Source organism: Somniosus microcephalus, chromosome 6 (assembly GCF_052327205.1).
Source record: "Somniosus microcephalus isolate GS21.2 chromosome 6, FLI_Smic_1.0, whole genome shotgun sequence".
Classification (NCBI taxonomy): Eukaryota; Metazoa; Chordata; class Chondrichthyes; order Squaliformes; family Somniosidae; genus Somniosus; species Somniosus microcephalus.
This window is the reverse complement of record NC_140992.1, coordinates 140959292-140984078: the sequence shown is the minus strand read 5'-3', so window position 1 is coordinate 140984078 and position 24787 is coordinate 140959292. Positions and strand designations below refer to the sequence as shown.

At 41.9% G+C, this 24787-nt stretch overlaps 1 protein-coding gene across 3 annotated transcripts in view; it reads right to left on the bottom strand.

Annotated features, from left to right (window-relative positions):
- Positions 1–24787, bottom strand: part of ryk (receptor like tyrosine kinase) — a 436205-nt gene that overhangs the window by 330406 nt on the left and 81012 nt on the right. Inside the window, exon 2 of one of the 3 annotated variants that reach the window (XM_085990860.1) lies at positions 6112–6334. The exons of the other annotated variants lie outside the window; for them this stretch is intronic. Within the exon in view, the coding sequence (XP_085846986.1) occupies positions 6112–6160 (49 nt within the window). The 5' untranslated portion in view covers positions 6161–6334. The remainder of the gene's footprint in view (positions 1–6111; positions 6335–24787) is intronic. 3 annotated transcript variants of the gene reach the window in all.

The following is a 24787-nucleotide window of genomic DNA, read 5'->3' as shown; positions in this document are numbered from 1 at the left end:
AATCAGGTCCATGCCAATGTTAATGCTCCACACAAACCTTCCCCCACCCTCTTCATCTAACCCCATCAACATATCCTTCTATTCCTTTCTCCCTCATATGCTTACCTAGCTTCCCCTTAAATACATCTATGCGATTTGCCTCAACCACTCATGAAGTAGCGAGTTCCACATTCTCACCACTCTCTGGGTAAAGAACTTTCTCCTGACTTCCCTCTTGGATTTATTAGTGACTATCTTATATTTATGGCCCCTAGTTCTGGTCTCAGCTGCAATTGGAAATATCTTCTCTACGTCTAAAACCGTTCATAATCTATCAGGTCCTCAGTCTTCTCTTTTCTAGAGAAAAGAGCCCCAGCCTGTTCAATCTTTCCTGATAGGTATAACCTCTCTGTTCTGGTTTTGCATCTTCTCCGGTGCCTCTATCTTTTTATAATAGAGACCAGAACTATTCACAGTACTCCAAGGAGGTGGTGGTCATCTTCTTCTTCTAACCAAGGTTCGATACAAGTTTAACATAACTTTTCTGCTTTTCAATTCTATCCCTCTAGAAATGAAACCCAGTTTTGCTTTTTTTAAATCACCTTATTAACCTGCATCGCTACTTTTAGTGATGTGTATCTGTACCCCGAAATCCCCCTGTTCCTCTACCTCACTTAGACACTTACTTTCTAAGCAGTATGTGGCCTCCTATTCGTCCTACCTAAATGTATTACCTCGCACTTATATACTGAAGTTCATTTGCCAATTACACGCCCATTCTGCAAGTTTGCTGCTACTTTGCTGCAGTCCTCCTCTGTACTCCTACACATAGAAACATAGAAGGTAGGAGCAGGAGTGGGCCATTCGGCCCCTCGAGCCTGCTCCGCCATTCAATGCGATCATGGCTGATCATCCAAATTCAGTACCCAGTCCCTGCTTTCTCCCCATACACCTTGATCCCTTTAACCTTAAGAAATATATCCAACTCCTTCTTGAATATATTTAATAAATTGGCTTACACTGCCTTTTGTGGTAGAAAATTCCACAGGTTCACCACTCTCTGGGTGAAGAAATTCCTCCTAATTTCTGTCCTAAATGGCCTACCTCTTATCCTTAGACTGTGACCCCTGGTTCTGGACTCCCCGACCATCGGGAACATCCTTCCTGCATCTAGTCTGCCCAGTCCAGTCAGAATTTTATAAGTTTCAATGAGATCCCCTCTCATTCTTCTAAACTCCAGCGAGTACAAGCCCAATCGTCCCAATCTCTCCGCGTACGTCATTGCTGCCAGCCCAGGTATCAGTCTGGTGAATCTTCGCTGAACTCCTTCCATGGCAAGAACATCCTTCCTCAGATAAGGCGATCAAAACTGCACACAATACTCAAGATGTGGTCTCACCAAGGCACTGTACAACTGCAGCAAGGCATCCTTGTTCCTGTACTCAAACCCTCTCGCTACGAAGGCCAACATACCATTTGCCTTCTTAACCGCCTGCTGCACCTGCATGCTTACCTTCAGCGACTGGTGCACAAGGACACCCAGGTCTCGTTGCACTTCCCCTTCTCCCAATCTATTGCCATTCAGATAATAATCTGCCTTCCTGTTTTTGCCACCAAAGTGGATAACCTCACATTTATCCACGTTATATTGCATCTGCCATGCTTCTGCCCAATCACCCAACCTGTCCAAATCATCCTGGAGTTTCTCGGCATCCTCCTCACAGCACACACGCCCACCCAGCTTTGTGTCGTCTGCAAATTTGGAGATATTACATCTAGTTCCCTTGTCTAGGTCATTAATATATATTGTGAATAGCTGGGGTCCAAGGACCGATCCCTGCTGTACCCCACTAGTCACTGCCTGCCACTCGGAAAAAGACCCGTTTATTCCAACTCTCTGCTTTCTGTCTGCCAACCAGTTCTCTATCCAAGTCAATACCTTGCCCCCAATCCCATGTGCCTTAACTTTACACGCTAATCTCTTATGCGGGACCTTATCGAAAGCCTTCTGAAAGTCCAAATACACCACATCCACTGGTTCTCCCTTACCTATTCTACCAGTTACATCCTCAAAAAATTCCAGTAGATTAGTCAAGCACCCCCCAATTTGGGGTCACCTGCAAATTTTGAAATTGCATTTCCGATTCCAGAGTCCAAAGCGTATATGTAAATTGTGAACAAGTGTGGTCCCAGCATCGATCCTTGCGGAACACCACTTCCCACCATTTGCCAATCCAAGTAACTTCCTTTAACCACTACTTTTTTGTTTTGTTTTGTAGCCAGCTTGCTCTCCATTCTGCTACTTGTCCCAACTCCACATGTTCTGACCTTAGTCATGAGTCTACTATGCGGTACCTTACCAAAGGCTTTTTGGAAATCCAAATATGTTACATCTACTGCATTACCCTCATCTTCCCTTTCTGTTACTTGGCTCAGAATGTGGAACTCGCTACCACAAGAAGTGGCTGGGGTAAATAGCTTAAATGCTCTCAAAAGGAAACTATACGAGTATGAGAAAAAAAGAAATAGATATGCTGACAGGCTGAGATGAGGTAGATGGAATGGGAGGAGACTCGTGTGGAGTATAAACACCAGCACAGACTACAAAAAGAAAAATACTGCAGGTGCTGGAAATCTGAAATAAAACAGAAAATGCTGGAGAAATAGAGTTAACGTTTCAGGTTGATGACCTCAGCAAAGTGATGGAAGGTGTTGTCTCCAGTGCTATCAAACGACACTTACTCAGCAATAACCTGCTCACTGATGCCCAGTTTGGGCTCCGCCAAGACCACTCTGCTCGCGACCTCATTACAGCCTTGGTCCAAACATGGACAAAGGAGTTGAATTCCAGAGGTGAGGCAAAAGTGACTGCTCTCGACAACAAGGAGCCCTAGTAAAACTGAAGTCAATGGGAATGGGGGGGGGGGGGGGGGAAATGCTCCACTGGCTGGAGTCATACCTAGCACAAAGGAAGATAGCTGTGGCGGTTGAAGGTCAAACATCACTGCAGGAGTTCCTCAGGGCAGTGTCCTAGGCCCAACCATCTGCAGCTGCTTCATCAATGACCTTCCTTCCAACATAAGGTCAGAAATGGGGATGTTCACTGATGACTGCACAGTGTTCAGCGCCATTCACAACAATTGAGAGTCTAACCACCACCCCTTGACATTCAACGGCCTTACCATCGCCGAATCCCCCACCATCAACATCCTGGGGGTCACCATTGACCAGAAACTTAACTGGACCAGCCACATAAATACTGCAGCAACAAGAGCAGGTCAGAGGCTAGGTATTCTGCGGCAAGTATCTCACCTCCTAATTACCCAAAGCCTTTCCACCATCTACAAGGCACAAGTAAGGGGTTGCCTGGATGAGTGCAGCTCCAACAACACAAGAAGCTCGACACCATCCAGGACAAAGCAGCCCACTTGATTGGCACCCCATCCACCACCTTAAACATTCACTCCATCCACCACTGGTGTACCGTGGCTGCAGTGTGTACCATCTACAAGATGCACTGCAGCAACTCACCAAGGCTTCTTCAGCAACACCTCCCAAACCCGCGACCTCTTCCACCTAGAAGGACAAGGGCAGCAGGCGTATGGGAACACCACCACATCCAAGTTCCCCTCCAAGTCACACACCATCCTGAATTGGAAGTATAATCGCCGAGCCTTCATCATCACTGGGTCAAAACCCTGGAACTCCCTACCTAACAGCACTGTGGGAGTACCTTCACCAGACTGCAGCAGCTCAAGAAGGCGGCTCATCACCACCTTCTCGAGGGCAATTAGGGATGGGCAATAAATGCTGGCCTTGCCAGCGACGCCCACATCCAACAAACGAATTAAAAAAAAATCTGTGCCCATTGTTATAAATCTCATCATCATGAAGAAACGACTCATGAAATAACACTGGACAGCCAGCTGGTGGCGCCGTCCAAGGAGTATAAATACTCAGGCGTGGGCCCAGCTTGCCCAGGGACATTTTGTAAGACAAGAACTAGTGAAGTACAACTAGACCTCCATGTTTTGAAACAAGTTGATTAAAGCCTTGCTTTATACTCAAACCAAGTGCATGGTTTTATTACGTCACCCATCTCTCACGCAACGCCTCGATTGAATGTCTCTAACCAGGCTTCCACCAAAACAGCATTAGCCAAAATCATTAACAACATTTGCAATGGCAGTGATGTGGTGCGTTCTCTCTTTTATCCTCTATCTAGCCTTTGGCATGGTTAACCACACTATCCTCCTCCAAAACCTCTTCTCCATTATCCATCGTCAGACATCTGATTTCCCTTTGAGCCTTATAGCACTCCACAATCTCCTAAAATATCTTCATTCATGTGATGTGGGCGTCGCTGGCAAGGCCAGCATTTATTGCCCATCCCTAGTTACTCTCGAGAAGGTGGTGGTGAGCAACTTCTTGAACCACTGCAGTTCATGTGGTGAAGGTACTCCCACAGTGCTAGGGAGGGAGTTCCAGGATTTTGACCCAGCGACGATGAAGGAATGGCGATATACTTCCAAGTCAGGATAGTATGTGACTTGGAGGTGGTGGTGTTCCCATGCGCCTGCTGCCCTTGTCCTTCTAGGTGGAAGAGGTCGCAGGTTTGGGAGGTGCTGCCGAAGAAGCCTTGGCAAGTTGCTGCAGTGCATCTTGTAGATGGTACACACTGCAGCCATGGTACGCCGGTGGTGGAGGGAGTGAATGTTTAAGGTGGTACCAATCAAGCGGGTTGCTTTGTCTTGGATGGTGTCGAGCTTCTTGTGTTGTTGGAGCTGCACTCATCCAGGCAACCCCTTACTTGTGCCTTGTAGATGGTGGAAAGGCTTTGGGTAATTAGGAGGTGAGATACTTGCCGCAGAATACCTAGCCTCTGACCTGCTCTTGTTGCTGCAGTATTTATGTGGCTGGTCCAGTCAATGGTGACCCCCCCCCCCCCCCCAGGATAGTGATGGTGGGGGATTCAGCAATGGTAATGCTGAATCCCATATAAAGTCATAACCTACCGTATACATTCCTCTGGGAATTAAATCCAGTTTGTTCTTTTCTGAGTATTGCATGGGTGTCCAAAGCATCCAATATGTATGCATCAACCAACCCAAAGAACAACTTTAAGAGTCACTGATATCAGTGAGACTCGTTGATAATTTTCGGGTTCACTCCCCACTTCTTGTAAACAGAAATCATAACTGCATTCGGGAACAATCAGAGTATGCATGGCTCCACTAGAACCCTACATAGCAGCCTCAGAAGGTCAGCTCCAAGTTCAACCAGTGGATCCTGACAAGGTTCTCCAAGAACATTCCAATGCCATCACTCCTCCATCTAATGCAGCTTTTACGAATTAGACGCCCTGCCATTAGCTAGTTGATATAATTCCACCTTCCTCCACCAAAATGGACTCATTCAGCCCTTGTATTTGTGCAGCACACTTCCCTGTTTTTTCCAACCTCTTACTACAATCTGTTGGGTCAGACAGCAACTCAGTATTATGGCCCCTTCAGACCACAATCAAGTGTTGTGATTCAGGCAGACTTCATATTATTTTTCCTCAAGCTTAACATTAATAGTATATTTGCACAGGCAACTTCACACTCCCTATGAACTAAGAACATAAGAAATAGGAGCAGGAGTAGGCCATTCAGCCCCTCGAGCCTGCTCCGCCACTCAATAAGGTCATGGCTGATCTTCTACCTCATCTCCACTTTCCTGCACAATCCCCATATCCCTTGATTCCCTTAATATCCAAAAATCTATCAATCTCTGTCTTGAATATACTCAACGACCGAGCCTCCACAACCCTCTGGGGTAGAGAATTCCAAAGATTTACCACCCTCTGATTGAAGAAATATCTCATCTCAGTCCTAAATGGCCAACCCCTCATACTGATACTGTGACCCCTGGTTCTAGGCTCCCCAGTCAGGGGAAACATCCTCCCTGCACATCAAATCAGATTTTCACCGAGTATTTCCACCCCAAGTTCATTTTAAGTTCCTGACAACACAGATTTACTCAAGGGGCTAGATTTGGGGTTACAGTTATATCGACTCTTTGCTTTGAAGTTCAAGACGAGCCAAATGAATATCAAAAGGCATCTTTCACTTGCAATTAACCAAAGCTTACCACTAAAAAAACTTTCAGCAACAGGCCTGTCAATCAAATGAGGTTGCATAGATATGAGAAAGCTGCTCAGGTACCAGCCTCAGGCTGTTGGTCTTCAGAACAAAGCAGTGCCAAGCGTCTGGTAAACAGCACCCTCCCCCAAATAAGGCTAGACAATCAGTCAGTGTCTCTTCAAAGGCCTGATACCACAGTACACAAAATAAACTTCATTTGGACAGATCACCTGAAACAAAAACAAAAAACAGATTTCACAAGCTGAACAACTTTCTAATCCTTTTTAATTTGAGACTTAGACATATAAAGTACTGTAAATATGCAATTAACAAGTGCTACACAAAATATGAATATACAATTATTTAGGTGTGAAGTTGACAAAATTCACAACTTAATTGGCAGAACAAATCTGTATCTGTGAATATACAACTATCTGTAGCAATTTCCCCAATAGTCATTCGAATCACTGAAGTACATCACGTTGAACTTAGGACCAAAACTCTGCTTCCACAATTAGAACGGAAATGCAGCAATTTAAGAGTCATGAAATCAATGCTCATTTACTAATTTGGAAAGGACCATGAATTAAAAATGTACAGATCTATCTTGCAATAGTCTGCTGTACTCTATAAAAGGTCATTTTGTGTACGAGCAAAAATTGAGATAACTACTGTAATTTTCAAGTCAATTGCACTCCAATTAAATCACAAAACTTAAGAAAATTGAAGGAGGCATGAAATATCAATACAATAAAAAATGTAAATGCCTTTTTTAATTAGGAAAAGGATCGTACATACACTAATTGCACAATCTCATGGCAGGAAGTCACTTACAAAATATTTGCACCCAAGTTTAGTGATCAAAAACCAAAAGCAGTCAGCAATTACTTGCTGATTTGGAGAAGGGGCCAATAATTCATCCATCAAGCATTTGCATAAGTTATGACTTAATTATCAAATCAATATAATCAGAGACTCTTGAGCTAACAATTCAAATTGTAACTAGTTGTACTTTTACAAAAGTTAGTTAGAAGAACACAGGCACAGATTTTCCTGGGGACTTGCACCACTGTAATGGCACATCAACGTCGACAGGACCCTGGAATGGTACAAAAGAAAGAGGCAATTATGGAGTATGTGACACTCCATCGCTTATGGTGCTCCATATTTTACTCGATCTTTTTACGCAACTCCGCAATCACAACTCGCCCCGTCTCCACTGAAAACATTGCTTCGCATAATAGCTGACTGTAATACTTACATTGCCAGCATGTTTATACATACACCAAATTGCTGAGGGTATTATAGGAACTTAGGAACAGGAGTAGGCCGTTTAGCCCCTCGAGCCTGTTCCGCCATTCAATGAGATCATGGCTGATCTGTGACCTAACCCCATATACCCGCCTTTGGCCCATATCCCTTAACAGAAATCCATCAATCTCAGATTTAAAATTAACAACTGACACAGCATCAGCTGCCGTTTGCAGGAGAGAGCTTATGCTGAGATAAGTGATCCCAACTGGGCACTAGCCTTCAGCTAGGAAGGAGGACAAAAAACAGTCGAAGTTCCCATTCCTGAATGGTATGGAGTGAGCCCTGCTGGAAAAGTGTGCATGCCGACATTGGGCAAGGACAAGTAACAAACAGTTCATGTCATGGAGAAAAAAAAAATCTTTATTTAGGGAGTTTAGAAAAACACAAAAGTAGCTTGTGGAACAGTAAATCAGGAAAATAATGCTGTCCCAAAAGCTTTGCAACATCAGCCTATATGAAAGTGCACTGCATTCCTTGGTGTATAAAGTGGAACAAGCCTGCACATCAGAAAAAAAAGAAAATTGGATCTGATGTGGAATTCCCCTGCCTCCAGTTACCAAAGAAAGCCCTTCTAATTAATTCCAGATCAGAAACACAGAGTCAAGGTAGTCAGACTGATCACTGCCATTATGCCAGATTAGGTCAGAAACCGACGTCAAACACATTTTCAGACTGGCTACAGTTGATCTGGGTCAAACTCAGGGCCACTGGAAAACTGCGGAAGGTTGCTCGTGGAAGGAATTTTCACTCGCTTCTTGCAGAAAAATTGCAGGCGACTGTGGACGTTTTATTGAATGTCAAATTGTTTTAACCCTCCTCTCCTTTTCCAGTTCATCGTCACTCTTCCTTTCCTCGCCGCTCCCCCTTTCACACTGGTACTCTCCTCCTCCCCAATCCTCCAGTTCAGTTCACACTGGCACTATTCACTCCCTCAGTTCGTGGACCCAGTCTTCATTTCACTCCTCACTACAGCTCCTGGCACCTGACCGATGCGGCTACTGATCTGGGGATCAAACTCTGCCGCACTCGTTTTTGCACTTGCAAATGGTCAAGAGATCAGGAATTCCTCCTCAGAGCAAGGTTCCAACTCCTGGAGCAGGAGCAGCAGCAGCCTCAAGCAGTAGTGAGCCATAAAATGAGGGAACCAATGTTACCCATGGGGCAGCATTATTTTCATGCATTCTGTAAACAGGCACGATTTATCAATGGCCCTGGTCATTATGTCCAACAGCCTAGAATAGAAGGCCTGCTGAAGCTGTGTGAAGCATATATTTTACCTCTCAATAAATAAAAGTTCCATTGACACTAGCATAACATAAGAGCTGGTCCTGAATTCCATTCTCAGAATTGCTCCTGGGTCTAGTCAAAAGAAAATCAAGGAACATACTACTGTACATTGCTTCAAGATTAATCACATTTTAAATATTTCCACTTCATTACATAACAATGAAAAAAACAATGGAAGCCTATCCCAGCCTTCTGAAGCTCATACTTGAATCAAAGTCATCAAATTACTTGTTCAAAAAAGCTGGCACATTCAAATTCATTGCCATTCTTAAATATAAAATGCACAAACAAACAAACACTCATTTCCAGTGGACTTCAAGTTAGGTAACTCTGGGGTACTCCCCGTGCAGTTTCATATGCCACAGCAGTTTACCCCCAATTCCTCAGAAGTTCGTTAATATTGAGTTGACCATGCTAAGGACAGATGCCACTGAGCAGATGTAAGACATTGCACGCAATGTCATATATTCCTATACTCTGAAAATTCTTGGTTCCTCCTACAATGATGACGCAATAAAATGGGCTTTTTTACAGTAAAATGCTATTCCCCCCTTCATCCATTGCTGAGCAACTAGATTACCATATGGTATGATGGTCAGCCATGCAATTCAGGAAATCACACGTTTGACTCTTGGCCTTTGCCGAGTTCGTTAGGGGTAAAAACATGAGTTCTCATTTCTGATCGCTAACTAGTGACCTCGTCTGTGCATGCCCATTCCATAGATAGTCAGAGTATAACCGACCTGCGTCACGAGGACTGGTACCTGTTTTGGCCCTCATTACATTTTTCACCTGAGAGAACACAGCTGAAATACTGCATTCACAACTGTATGATGACTCGTGATTACGATCGATCTAGTCAGCATTACACCTAGTTGGAAAACAAACCGCAAATAATCAGCAATACCTCATGTGCGGTATAAGGTGCAAGCCTGAAAATCTGGAATTAATCAAGTCTATTATAGCCCATGTGTAATTGGCTCAGAAATTTTAAATTCACTATTTAATGCTGAATCATGTCCAGATGTTACAAAAATTACTAAAATGCTTTAAAATTGTTAAAGCCAACTTTGCTTTTTCTAAAAAAAGACATTTAATCCAACTCCAATTTTCTATACTTCATTTTTTTTGATAGTTGTGCTGTGGAAGCATTTCCCAATAATCCTGCACTTCTACATTTAACTTTTTTTTTGAATACTTGAAATATAAACTCCTAACAAATCCAGAGCAATGTGAAACATACATGTCAACCTAGAAAACTAGCAAAAGCTGAGGACCAGCTTCAAAAAGGCTGACAACTCAACAACGGCCCCTACGTGTAAAAACGAGTAGTTACATAGGCTTTGAAACTGAAGTGGTAGATATACCAAAGAGTCCTTCACTTCTATTGAAGGAAAACATGAAGGGGAAATCAAAATATTGAAAGCACAAAATTGGTGGTGCATTTCTATAGGATAATTTTCAACAAACCAGCCAAATGTTACCTCAACAGTAATTCTCCCAAATCCAGCCTTCCCCCACCACCCCAGTTCTAAAAAGGTACTCTTCCACACCAACAATCTCTTCAACCCTCCTAATTTGCCCTCTCCTCTTGCCATTTATGCTCCTCTCTAGCCATACAATTCCCTGCCTGCTTCTACCAGAGTTTACTGGCCCCATTCCTCCTCTTGCATACTTGCAGCACTAAACGAGGTCCCTGCTGCCTCTGTATATTTAAGGGAAGGACTCTCATTCTGACACGAGGCCCGAATTCCAATACACAGAGGTGGCAATTGGCGCATTAGTGCTGGAAGTGCAGAAAGAGAAGGATTAGTGTCCGCAAACACTGACCGGTCCATCAAGATACTGACTCTCAGCATAAAACACTGATGATTGGTTTATATAGCGAAAGAGCAAATTGCAGGCAATCAGTCTTATGTAAGGAATTGTGGGCTTCTGAAGCTTATTCTGAAATGAGTGATGTCAGAGTTTTATGAAAATATACTGTCAGAAATATTCAGGGTTTCCCCAATACATGTCTGCAAAAAACTTTCATTTTTACCCCTCTTGGAAAGGGGATGGCATTATGCCAATTTATGTTTAAATGGAATTCGAGTGTATGAAAATAAAATTACTGAAAGCATGATCTGTGCCAACAGTGTTGAAAGGAAATGCAGTTCTCTCAGGAAAAGGCTCAAAATATCACACAATTCAGACAAAGCAAAACAAATGGATATTCTTCCAATACAGATACACCAAGAAATAGCAAGATTACACTACATTGTCTGTGTTAACCTCAGACCCTCAACATTCACAATGAATATTTAAATAAACAGTAGGTTATTTTTCCAAGCTGCCTTTATCCATTGAGATAAGGTGATCTGAATCATTTTGTTTTCGGTCAGATTCTGCACTCAGCACTTACTTTATTACATTAATAACAAGGTCTGCATTAGCAATAAACTAATATTGGCTACATACTGCTGGATGCTGTATTTGAATTACTCCATGAACAACTTCAGGAGGATAAAAGTTAGTGTAGACCCTTCCAACACATTTAAATTAAACAAACCACATCACATCATCAGTGACGGGGCGCTTTTCACATGCATGCGTGGATACGTGTAAAAACTGCAGAGCTCCACTCCTCAGGTAGCTAACTTTTAGGAACAGGTTACCCAACAGACCAACCAGGATACTTAAAATACTGCACCAAGTGCAAACTGGTGTGAAATAGCCTCTTCAAGAGGGCTTCAGACAACTTGATTTTAATGCACTCAGAAGCAACAGGACCCAATGACCAGGTTAAACATCCACTTTTGCATTGCTGCGCACCAGAAACCATTCATCAACACAAATGTGGCAGTATACCTGCATCCTTAAATAATCCAAGAGCTTGGTCCTAAAGTGGATGCAGTTTGCCAAAGAATTCAGTGTTATCTAGAAGCGTCATTAAGATATTTTTAGCTGGTTTTGTTCCCCAAGTCAGTAACAAAAAAGTGTACTAAACATTTTGCATGGCTTTTGCGTTTTTTTTTCTATTGAAATTAAAAATAAAACTGTAGAAAATATCCTTGGCTACATGATTGCTACTTTTTTTTTTTTTTTAAGTATGTTAATATAACTAAAAATCTCATTTATGAAAATGTCATACTCTTGAGCTCAAGGCTTTTAATGTGCATTTGGACTGAATTTTAAGCCTTAAATTGAAAGCCACTGCATAATTCTGTGTATTCTTTGATCAAGGGTCACCACCATCCTCGCCCACCCCCATTTTCTGAAACCCCACTGCCAGTTTATAATCCTGTATGTTTTTGAATACAGAGGAAGAACTTCAAATTGTCGACCATTAGCGCACAATCTCACTCTTGGAAAGAAATTCAGCCTCCAGTTACAAAGCTCGTTTATTATCACATTGCCATTATATAAACAAAAGCATCATCACAAACTATTTTTATTTTCCACTGGATATAGCACACTGAGCATATATTCAACTATTTTTCTGAACTGGTCAACAAACCAGTCCTCCAAAGTTTGGTTGGCAAGTCGGATACTGCAAGCCTTGTACCATGCACCTTCCCACCCAAATGCTAACACCACAGACTAAAGACCTGGTTCCATAGAGAGAGCAGCTTCCAGCAAAATGAGGCTCCATAAATTTCCATGCTGTTCAGCATCCTTTCCAGTCCTCAGTCCCAATAACCAGCATGTGAGAGTACAACACTGAGTAACAGCTGGGCACTTAATTTTCCAGCCAGACGTTTCCTAATTGGATTCAAGGACTGAAAAGGTGACTTTGCGGTTATGTAAACATATGAAGCTGCTTGTTGCAGAGAGTCCATAGCGGAGGTTCAGTTCATAGGAGTACAACGTGACTAAAAGGAGTCACAAGAGAAAACACATATTACCCAATTCCGCACCCCGCCCCAACCACAAAAATGAACACAATTCAAACTTAATTTTCTTGCATCTTTCATGCAGACTGTCATTTCTTCAAGGTACAGCCTACATTCAGTTTCTCTCAGCTGTATGTACTGTTCTTTTCAAGTAGTTCATTCAATAAACTTGCATAAATATTAAATAAAAACAGAAATGCTGGAGATACTCAGCAGGTCAGGCAGCATCTGCGAAGAGAGAAACAGAGTTAACATTTCAGGTCGATGACCCTTCGTCAGAGCTGGAAAAAAGCAGGACATGGAACAGGTTTTTAAGCAAGTATAGGAGCTGGGAACGGGGGGGTTAAAAGAACAAAAGGGAAGTTCTGTGATAGGATAGAAGGCAGGAGAGGTTAAGAGATATTCAAAACAAGAGGAGATGGTAATGGGACAGGTTAAGAAACAAAAGATGGCTCTAGATGAAGTGTAAATTGCACTGGCAGAATGAGAGACAGCTGCCGTGTGGGAGAGAAGAAAAGAAAACAAAAAAAAATGCATAAATATTAGATGGTCCTGCTAATAGTAAATTAACCCTCATATGTGATTAAGAGAATGACCTCTGCTTTGAGCCAACTTTCTGCATGCACCCACGAACCTGGTCTCCTCAAAAAGTTGTGGCCATATTAGAATCTTATGCAGGGTGACAGGTCAAGATCAAGACCCACAACCTAGTAGAGAACACAGCCCATGATTGAGCTGGAAGACGCAAGCAACGAATGGCAGAATTTTTTTTTTTTTTTTTAAACTATCAATTACTTAATAATGTTACCAAGTTCAAAACAATTTGCATTTATATAGCAGCTTTAACAGAGGAAAACATCTCAATGCGCTTCAAAGGGGTGCAGTCAAAAAGCGACACCGAGCCAAATGAGGAGATGTTAGGGTATTGGGACTGGTGACGAAAAGCTAGGTCACAGGTAGGTTTAAGGAGGGTCTTAAAGGAGGAAAGGAAGGTGGCGGGGCGGAGAGGGTTAGAGACAGAATTGCAGAGCTTAGGGCCTAGACGGCCAAAGGCACGGCCACCAATAGTGGGCCAAAGTGAGTGGGGGATTCACAAGGGGCCAAAGTTGGAGGAACGCAAAGTTCTCAGAGGGTTGGAGGAGATTGCAGAGATAGGGAGGGGTGAGGCCATGGAGGGATTTGAACACGAGGGTGAGAATTTTAAAATCGAAGGGTTTGTGGACCGGGAGCCAATGTAGGTCAGCGAGTCAGGTGATGGGTCAACAGACTTTTTAAATGAGCTCAAAGTAAGTAATACGACTTGCATTTATACAACGCCTTTCACGACCTCAGAACATCCCAAAGCGCTTCCAGCCAATGAAGTACTTTTGAAGTGTAGTCACTGTTGTAATGTAGGAAACACAGCTGCCAATTTATGCACAGCAAGCTCCCACAAATAGCAATGTAATCATGACCAGGTCATCTGTTTTGTGATACTGATGATGATGATGACACTGAGGGACAGCATGTAGATGAGAACAGAAAGGGCCATGGATAGATCTTTGAGAGACTCCAGAGGCAACGGTGCGGGGGTGGAAAGAGAAGCTACTGCAGGAGATTCTCTGGCTATGATTGGATAGGCAAGAGTGGAAACAGACGAGGGCATTCCCTCTCAGCTGGACAATGGAGAAGAATGGTGTGGTCAACTGTGTCAATACTGCAGAGGTCAAGGAGGAGGAGGGATAGTGCACCACAGAGGATGTCATTTGTGATTCTGAATAGGGCTGTTTCAGTGCTGTGGCTGGGCCGGAAACCCAATTGGAGAGGTTCAAACTTGGAGTTGTGGGAAAGACGAGCATGGATTTGGGAAGCAACTTCACAATTAAGGACTCTGAAGAAAGCGAGGTTGGAGATGTGGCAGTTTGCAAAGACAGAGGGAGTCAAGGGTGGATTTTTTGAGGGGGGACAAATTTGAAAAGGAAGGGACAATACCCAAGGAGAGGGAACTATTTACAAGATCTGCTAACATGGGGGCCAGGAAGGGAAATTAACTGGTCAGCAGTTTAGTGGGAATAGGGCCGGGAGCAGGTGGTTGATCTCAAGGACAATGAGCTTGTGAATGCATGAGAGACAATGAATACTCCAGCAGCTAAACCTTATAATATAGAAAATATGGATATAATCCCAATGCATGCATCCACATCAATAATATAGAAAAATTCAATTAATATTTGCATGTGTGTGTAAGGATTAACATATGATTACAAATCGCTCTGAATAAATTAACATTGGTTAAATAACCAGCTACCAGCAAGCAGTACTTTATTTGCATAGAATTAATCTTCTTAAACAGTACAATATTTAGTTTCAGAACTACAACAGTACCATATTAGATGTATTTCCCACATACAGGATTTATTGCGAGGAGCTAGATACTTAGCTTCCCACTGTGGTACAGAAAATCACACATTTCTCTTCTCCCAACCACCCCCCCGCCCCCCCCACAACCCCTTCACCTCAACATTGATAGCTGTGCCTTCAGTCATCTATGCCCCACGTGCCAGAAGTCCCACCTAAAACCCCTCCGGCTCACTACCTCCCTCACACTCCTTTAAAGATCCTACTGTACTTAGAACTCACCCATTTGACCAAGCTTTTGATCATCCTACCCAATATCTCCTCCTTTGGCTCGATGTCCATATTTGTAGATTATACATCAGTGAAATGCTTTAGAACCATATAATGTTATTGTTGTATAAGCTCCACACATCTACACTTCTGGTTCGTCTTTCAAATGCCTCAATTTGTTTCTGAGTTGGCCTCAAGCTTCTTTCACTGATCTGTTCTTTCGCCTAGTATCTCTTGTTCCCATTTTATTTTCCAAACAATTTAATAATCTGTATTTGAATCAAGTTGATCTGAAATCTAAAACGGTCTGAATTCTGAAACAAACTGCCCCATTATGTCTTAAAATCAAAGACCTCAGGCAATCGTAAATGCGTCAATTACTCAAGACTAGAATTTTAACCAAAACTTATGAGGTCGCCCCAATAAATTCAGTTGTCCAATATTTGAATAAAACCACTCGTTAGGAGAGTAAGCCAGAAGGTTTTCAGAAGGCCTTCGATAAGGTCCCACACAAGAGCTTGGTGAACAAAATTAGGGCACATGGAATTGGGGGTAATATACTAGCATGGATTGAGAATTGGTTAACAGACAGAAAACAAAGAGTAGGGATAAACGGATCTTTTTCAGGATGGCAGGTTGTGACTAGTGGGGTACCGCAAGGATTGGTGCTTGGGTCCCAGCTATTCACAATCTGTATCAATGATTTGGATGAGGGGGCTAAATGTAACATTTCCAAATTTGCTGATGATACAAAGCTAGGTGGTAGTATCAGTTGCGAAGAGGATGTGAAGAGGCTTCAAAGGGGATTTCGACAGGCTCAGTGAGTGGGCGAGAACATGGCAGATGGAATATAATGTGGATAAATGTGAAGTTATCCACTTTGGTAGAAAAAACAGAAAGGCAGAGCATTTCCTAAATGTTGAAAGATTGGGGAATGCAGATGCTCAAAGGGACCTGGGTGTCCTTGTACATAAGTCACTAAAAGTGAATGTGCAAGTGCAGCAAGCCATTTGGAAGGCAAATGATATGCTGGCCTTCATTACAAGAGGATTTGAGTACAGGAGTAAAGAAGTCTTATTCCAATTATATAGGGCCTTGGTGAGAGCACACCTGGAGTACTGTGTACAATTTTGGTCTCCTTACGTAAGGATGGATATACTTGCCATAGAGGGAGTGCAATGAAGGTTCACGAGATTGATTCCTGGGATGGCGGGGCTGTCGTATGAGAAGAGATTGCGTAACTAGGCCTGTATTCTCTTGAATTCAGAAGAATGAGAGGGGATCTCATTGAAGCATACAAAATTATTACATGATCAGTGGTGTACATTTAAGGAGTTATTTTACAACTACCAAAAAAAATATACTCCACTGAGGAAAAAAGGGTGTAAAAGAAAAGATAGCCATCCGTGGCTAAGTAAAGTAATTAAGGATAGTATCCGACTAAAAACAAGGGCATATAAGGTAGCCAAATCTAGTGGGAGGATAGAAGATTGGGAAGTCTTTAAAAGACAACAAAAAATAACTAAAAGATTGATTAAGAAAGGGAAGATAGATTATGAAAGTAAATTAGCAAAAAATATAAAAACAGATAGTAAGAGTTTCTATAGTTATATAAAAAGAAAAAAGGGTGGCTAAAGTAAATGTTGGTCCCTTGGAGGATGAGACCGGGAAATTAATGGAGGGAAACATGGAGATGGTAAAAACGCTGAACAAATATTTTGTATCAGTCTTTATGGTAGAGGATACTAAGAATATCCCAACACTGGACAAACAGGGGGATCTAGGGCAGGGGGGGGGGGGGGGGGGGGGGGGGGGTGGGGGGAGGAGCTAAATACGATTAAAATCACTAAGGAAGTGGTACTTGGTAAAATAATGGGACTCAAAGCAGATAAATCCCCTGGACCTGTTGGCTTACATCCTAGGGTCTTGAGGGAAGTGGCGGTAGGGATTGTGGATGCATTGGTAATAATTTTCCAAAACTCCCTGGACTCAGCAAAGGTCCCGGCAGATTGGAAAACTGCTAATGTAACACCCTTATTTAAAAAGGGTAGTAGGCAGAAGGCTGGAAACTATAGACCTGTTAGCCTAACATCTGTGGTTGGTTAAATGTTAGAGTCCATTATTAAGGAGACAGTAACGGGACATTTGGAAAACATAATTTAATAGGACAAACTCAGCATGGTTTCATGAAGGGGAAGTCATGTTTGACAAATTTGCTTGAGTTCTTTGAGGACGTAACATACAGGTTGGATAAAGGTGAACCAATGGACGTAGTGTATTTAGACTTCCAAAAGGCATTTGACAAGGTGCCACACAAAAGATTATTGCTCAAGATAAAAAATCACAGGATTGGGGGTAATATTCTGGCGTGGGTGGAGGATTGGCTATCTAACAGAAAGCAGAGAGTTGGGATAAATGGTTCATTCTCAGACTGGCAATCAGTAACTAGTGGTGTTCCGCAGGGGTCAGTGCTGGGTCCCCAACTCTTTACAATCTATATTAACGATTTGGAGGAGGGGACCGAGTGTAACATATCAAAGTTTGCAGATGATACAAAGATGGGGGGGAAAGTAGTGAGTGAGGAGGACATAAAAAACCTGCAAAGGGACATAGACAGGCTAAGTAAGTGGGCAGAGATTTGGCAGATGGAATACAATACTGGAAAGTGTGAGGTTATGCACTTTGGCAGGAAAAATCATAGAGCAAGTTATTATCTTAATGGCAAGAAACTGGAAAGTACTGTAGTACAAAGGGATCTGGGGGTCCTGGTGCACGAAACTCAAAAAGTTAGTATGCAGGTGCAGCAAGTGATCAAGAAGGCCAATGGAATGTTGGCTTTTATTGCTAGGGGGATAGAATATAAAAACAGGGAGGTATTGCTGCAGTTGTACAAGGTATTGGTGAGACCGCACCTGGAATACTGCATACAGTTTTGGTGTCCATACTTAAGAAAAGACATACTTGCGCTCGAGTCAGTACAAAGAAGGTTCACTCGGTTAATTCCGGGGATGAGGGGGTGGACATATGAGGAGAGGTTGAGTAGATTGGGACTCTACTCATTGGAGTTCAGAAGAATGAGAGGCGACCTTATTGAAACATATAAGATTGTGAAGGGGCTTGATCGGGTGGATGCGGTGAGGGTGTTCCCGATGATGGGTGAAACTAGAACTAGGGGGGCATAATCTTAGAATAAGGGGCTGCTCCTTCAAAACTGAGATGAGGAGAAACTTCTTCACTCAGAGGGTGGTAGGTTTGTGGAATTTGCTGCCCCAGAAAGCTGTGGAAGCTACATCATTAAATAAATTTAAAACAGAAATAGATAGTTTCTTAGAAGTAAAGGGAATTAAGGGTTACGGGGAGCGGGCAGGAAATTGGACATGAGTCTAGGTTCAGAATAGTCGTGGCCCTGTGGGTAGTGGAGCGGGCCCAGGGGCCGTGTAGCCTGGTTCTGCTCCTACTTCTTGTGTTCTAATTCTGTTAGGTTTCAGGAGATGGTTTTACTCCTGTTCCTGGCTGGGGTGGAGATCGCCTTTACAGAAGGTAAGTACTGTAGAAAATATAGGGACAGAGTGATCTCCTGGACGAGTTTCGATCGCCTAGATGGGTCGGAGAGGAATTTCACAGACTTTTTCTCCCAAATTGGCCATTGGATTTTTTTAACTGGTTTTTCGCCTCTCCCGGGAGATCACATGGGTTCGGGTGGGATGGAGAGTGATAGTAGATTTGAGGTTAGGATCAGATCAGCCATGATCTTATTGAATGGTGGAGCAGGCTCGAGGGGCCGATTGGCCTACTCCCGCTCCTATTTCTTATGTTTGATAGGATGGATGCTGGGAGAATGTTTCCCTTGGCTGGGGAGTCTAGAACCAGGGGCCACAGCCGCAAGATAAAAAGGTAGGCCATTCAGGACTGAGATGAGGAGAAATTTCTTCACAGAGGGTGGTGAATCTTTGAAATTCTCTACCCCAGAGGGCTGTGGAGGCTCAGTCATTGGGTACATTCAAAACAGAAGTTGATAGATTTCTGACTAGTAAGGGCTTCAAGGGATATGGCGATAGGACCAGTGAATGGAGTTGAGGCAGATGATCAGCCATGATCTCATTGAATGGCGGAGCAGGCTCGAAGGGCCAAATGGCCTACTCCTGACTCCTGCTCCTATTTCTTATGTTATGTTCTTAAGGCTTGTTTCCTTTTACAACAGTGGCCGGGAATTTGCTGTCCGCTTATGATTCACGCACGAGTGTTTTTTTTAAAATAAGAACAAGCTTTATTACACTGACTGATTTGGTCTTCCATTCATAATAAATGACTTGCACATAATACAACCTGGTTCCCAGGCTCCGACTACCTCGAGAACGCTCTCCAACCCAAGAGAACAACACAAGTCCTGGAGCGACCAGCTCTAGCCTCCAGACCCTCCACATGGCTGCGTGGCTCCAGGACTTGTGTTGTTCTCTTGGGTCATACCACTGCAAATTTTTCCTTTTCAAGTTTATATCCAATTCTCTTTTGAAAGTTACTACTGAATCGGTTTTCACCACCCTTTCAGGCAGTGCATTCCAGGTTATAGCAATTCAGTGCATAAAAAAATATTCTCATCTCTGCTTTCTGTCTCTTAACCAATTTTGTATCCATGCTGCCACTGCCACTTTAATTCCATGGGCTTCAATTTTGCTAACAAGTCTATGCAGTGGCACGCTATCAGACGCCTTAGATTCCCTTCATATTTGAATAGTACAATCCTTCAAACAGTCAACAAGTTGATACCTGTTTCGGTTATATGAACAGTATTTTTGAATTCTCATTCAAAAGAATGAAAAGGAAAGCAGCTACTGTCATTGTTCAGAGGACATTAGAAAATACAATTATTCCATTTTGAAATTTGGCAGCTTAATATTTCATTTGTCATACATGCTATAAACAACTGTTAGAATACTGTCACTTTGAAATTCAAGATAATGGTTTCAGAGAAATTTGAAGAGTTCATGCATAACCTTGCATTTAATAGTTGGTTTAGACTTGAACCTATATCTGGAGACCACTTATAATAAATTCCAACTGTGTACAAAGTCTATTTCATAGAAATATAAGCCAAGTAAAATAAACGAGTAACCATCTTTTTATGTAAACAGCAAGCAAATCTGTTGCTTCTAATGCCACGCAGATGCATGGAGCTACTAAAAGTTATACCTACCAGGATTAGAAATCATTACTGTGCATTATTTTAGGAGGAGACAATACTGCACTCCAATGCTGAGCAGCAAAGCTTGGCCAAAAAACCTGGCAGCTGGACATAGTGCAACAAACTTGAAAAATATTCTTAACTGATTATTGAATTCAGTCCATGCTGGTGCTCCTGAGCAATCCAAGGATAAAAATGTTGACATCCACGAGTGCATCTGCGTCACAAATTTAATAGTTCCGGCATTTCTTTTTGATGTCATGTGCCAGAATGTTAGTGATGCGACACTGACATTCTACAGTGGCCACATCACTGCTGTGCTCTACTGTTGAACTGCCATTTGATTTTATAGACCCACATCCCCAAAAAGTATGATGCAAGTGAACAACTTGTATTTATACAGTGCCTTTAACGTAGTAAAACGTCCCAGGAGTGTCATAAAACAAAATTTGACACCGAGCCACATAAAGGAGAAATTAGGGCAGATGACCAAAAGCTTGGTCAAAGAGGTAGGTTTTAAGGAGCATCTTAAAGGAGGAAAGACAGATAGAGAGCTGGAGAGGTTTAGGGAGGGCATTCCAGAGCTTCGGGCCTAGGCAGCTGAAGGTACAGCCACCGATGGTTGAGTGATTAAAATCAGGGATGCTCAAGAGGCCAGAATTAGAGGAATGCAGATATCTTGGAGGGGGGGGGGGGGAAGCCAACAATTCAAGACTATTGGTTATCAATAGTGACATTCACACATTAACATGCACAAATTTCCACAGCATGAGAAACATACACTGAAGTTCTAACTTTTTTCCTGCTTTGAAATTCCTACATTTTTTTCTTTAAACCTCTGGCACTGAACTGTCCCTCTATTATTTGAATGTTAAATACCATCAAATCACCTTGCAAGTATTCCTGCAATAGATAGGTTTTCATGCCATCGGCCATTTTCACATATCTAAGTAACCAGATACTATAGTCTAATGTTTGTAGCCAGCATGTTTTTGAAAACATTTTACAAATATATCATTTTCTACAACTTCAATATATGTGCCAACCTTTATGTGAGCCGCAAATCAAAAGATCAAACGGAATCAGGATTGCAATTAAGCTGCTTTCAGAGTGAGCCCAAACCATATTTCCATCAACAGCTTTTATGGATTTATGATGGTGCAATAAAGGTACATTTACAAAACAGCTTTTCAAAAGAAAAATCCCTGATTTTTATGATTTTGTAAAGCTGCAGTTAAGGTCTTCAGGCTTTCAAGTTTTCCTTCAGGAACCACAGCTTCAAGGAGCACAGAAAATTCTCCAATGTAACCAAAACAAAATGTAAAATTCAAAGTTGTTTAAATCAAATTATCAAACAAGTTGATTTTTTACAAACAAAATGTATATATTTTAATTAAATTGTATCATTTGATTTTTTTTGTGCAAGAAACTTTGAATTAAAAGGAACAATTGTTAGTGATAACTATAGAAAATGCATTGATGCTCAAATATTTAACAATCAAGTTGCACAAGTCCTGATGGCACGCCCCTAACCCGCTGAAAGATGTCAGCGAGGAAATAGCAGAGGCTGTGATCGCAATTTTACAATCCTCCTTAAACTTGCAAAACGTGCCAGGAACTAGAGAGCAGCTAACGTAATATTTCTATTCAAGAAAGGAGAGATGGATAAACCAGCAGTTAGCCTAATGTCAGTTGTGGACACATTTTTCAAGATCAAAGTGAGTATTAGAAATGCATTGGGTAATCAAGGACAGCCAGCACAAATTTGTTAAAGGCAAATCGTGTTTGACAAATGTACCCAGGTGCAGTGTACATGATTTTACAGAAGGCACTCAATAAGGAACCTCGCAACATGCTGGTTAAAAAAAAAATCAGGTGCATTGCACAAGAGGAAATGGAGCAGCATAGATACAAAGTTTGTACACAGCAAGGGAGCAGTTAGGGTTGATGGATGCTGCTCAGATTGGAAAAGGAATCGAAGTGTCATACCTCAGGTATTAGTCCTGGGTCAGCTTTTGTTCTCTGCATTCTCTGGAGTTGTGCACAGGGAACACTATCAAAATTTGCTGATGACATAAAAGTAGAGGGTTTGGCAAACAGCAAGAACTATCCAAGATTTCAGGAGGATATACAAAAGGGTAGCAGAATGGACATACAGGTAGCAAATGCAATTTGATGTACTGTATATAGTTTGATGACATGCATTTTGAGAAGAAAAAACTAAAAACAAGAGTATACACTCATGGGAAAGTTCTAACGGGTGTGGATAAGAAGAGAGACGGATAGTTCAAATACATAATTCTTTGAAAGTGTGAATGTAGGTAGATAAAGCTAGATAAAGGCCAATAGCATTTTAGGTTTTTGGAATAGGGTGTACAAGATCAAAGTGGTAATGATGAATTAGTACAAGCACTGATGAATCTACAGTTACAGTTTTGTGTGTAGTTTTGGGCAACACATTATAGAAATTGCATTAAAAGCCATCGAGAAGATATAGTGTAGTTTCACCAGATGAAGCCAGAGATAAGTAACTATAATTGAGGGGAGATGAGCGATACTGGGACTTTTTCCTCCACTGCAGCACAGAAGGCTTGGGAAAAATTTAGCAGTTTTAAAATTATGAAGGATTTTGAAAGGCTCAATAGGGAAAGGTTATTTCCTCTAACTGGAGAGTCGAACAAGGGGTCACTAATTCAAAATGGTCACGAAGAGTGTGTGGAATGGGTTTGGAAAAATTAATTTTATGCAACAAGTTGTTGGAGCACAGAATTGCTTTGCCACAAGGAGTGGTTGAGGCAAACGCCACTGCATCTTTTGAAGGGAAAGTGAGGAGCCATTTGAAGCAGAGGAAGCTACAGGGCTATGGGGAAGGAGCAAGGAAGTGAAATTTGTCTCCGGTTGCTCAAACAAAAGAGCTGGCACAGGCACAATCCACAAATGGACTACTTCTGTGCTACAAGCTACTACGGAGCTAATAAATTCCAGATCAGAAAGTAAAATCCAATTATTGGTTTAAAGAAAAAGATTTTCAATGCAAAACATGTTCTTTTTATCTTCTTTCTATTTTTTAACAGGAAAAATGTATGCCTTGGGAGAAATTCCATTTACCTTTATTCCCTCACCTCCAAGAGCCAGTAGCATTTCAGGTTAGATACAGACAAGAGGAAAGTTCAGATGATATGACATCAAACAGGTTCAAATCAGCAAGCATCAGCACTGAAATAATGAAAGACATTCTTTTCATTCTACATGCTAAGCCAGATATGACATCTATTCACTGATCTAGTGCTAACTGAGTACTGCCATGTGAAATGTAAAGGTACTCAGAGAAATGACCCACACCTCCCTCTTCAAGCTTGCATTAATTACTTACTGATTCACCTTCACCCTTACTGGCCTCAGGAATTCTGCCAGCTAGATTCATTGAGATTATGTCAGTATTCACGGACTGAACAGCTGTCACCATCAGTATCCGATGAAATATATACTGCATAAATAATTGCATTTTTAACTACACCTAACAAAATAATTGACCTCAAACAGCATTAATGGAACTGCAAATTATTAACTTTCAGCGTCAACTGTACACAATAGCCTGGACTTTGCGGTCAGCAGTGAAGTGACGGCGCTCGCCAGTGACCTCGAAGAAAGCTGCTCACTAACATTTAGTGGCCTTTGTGGTGTCGATTTCACCTTTTCTGACATCAGTTTCAATCTTGCACCATCTATAGGGGAATCTGTGGCGTCCAACAACAGTGATGTCAGGAAACAGGCTAAACAGTCAATCACATTGAAGAATTCTCACAGAAAGCAAACCAGGAAGTAAAAAGCAGGTTTTCAATCATTCACTTTTTATCAATTTTACAGAAAGCAAAATAAAGATTGGGACATACACCTGGGATTAAGAGAGGAGCTGAAAATTCATAAACACTAAAATTAATTTAAAAATTATTATTTTTTTAAAATCTATGGAATTTTTAGCATTGAATGGAGGAAATGAGACTCCACAATATAAAATTAGTTTTTCAGCACCAGAGAGAACGCCGCTAAAAACCCAGTTACACCTTTTAAGGGTTTTTACAGCGAAAATAATGCCATCAGTTTTATACTGCAATGACGGTGAACGCTGACAGTTTTGCCATCAGTACACATGCAAATTCAGGGCCATTAATACCTTATTAACATACAACTTTTGTACTGCACCGCCAACAAGTAAAATCAAGCACTTTTTTTTATTTGGAGTATTTTTTAGTTCAGGTCTCAGAAGACTGCCTGCCGATTTTGTTGAAACTATGGAGTGTAGCCAACAGAGAGAGACTGTGTCTTCTTCCATCACTATACTAATATAATGAAAAAGCGACTTAAGTGGTGCAGCAGCAATGATGGAGTAGCACTAGTTCAACTTTAACAGCCAGATC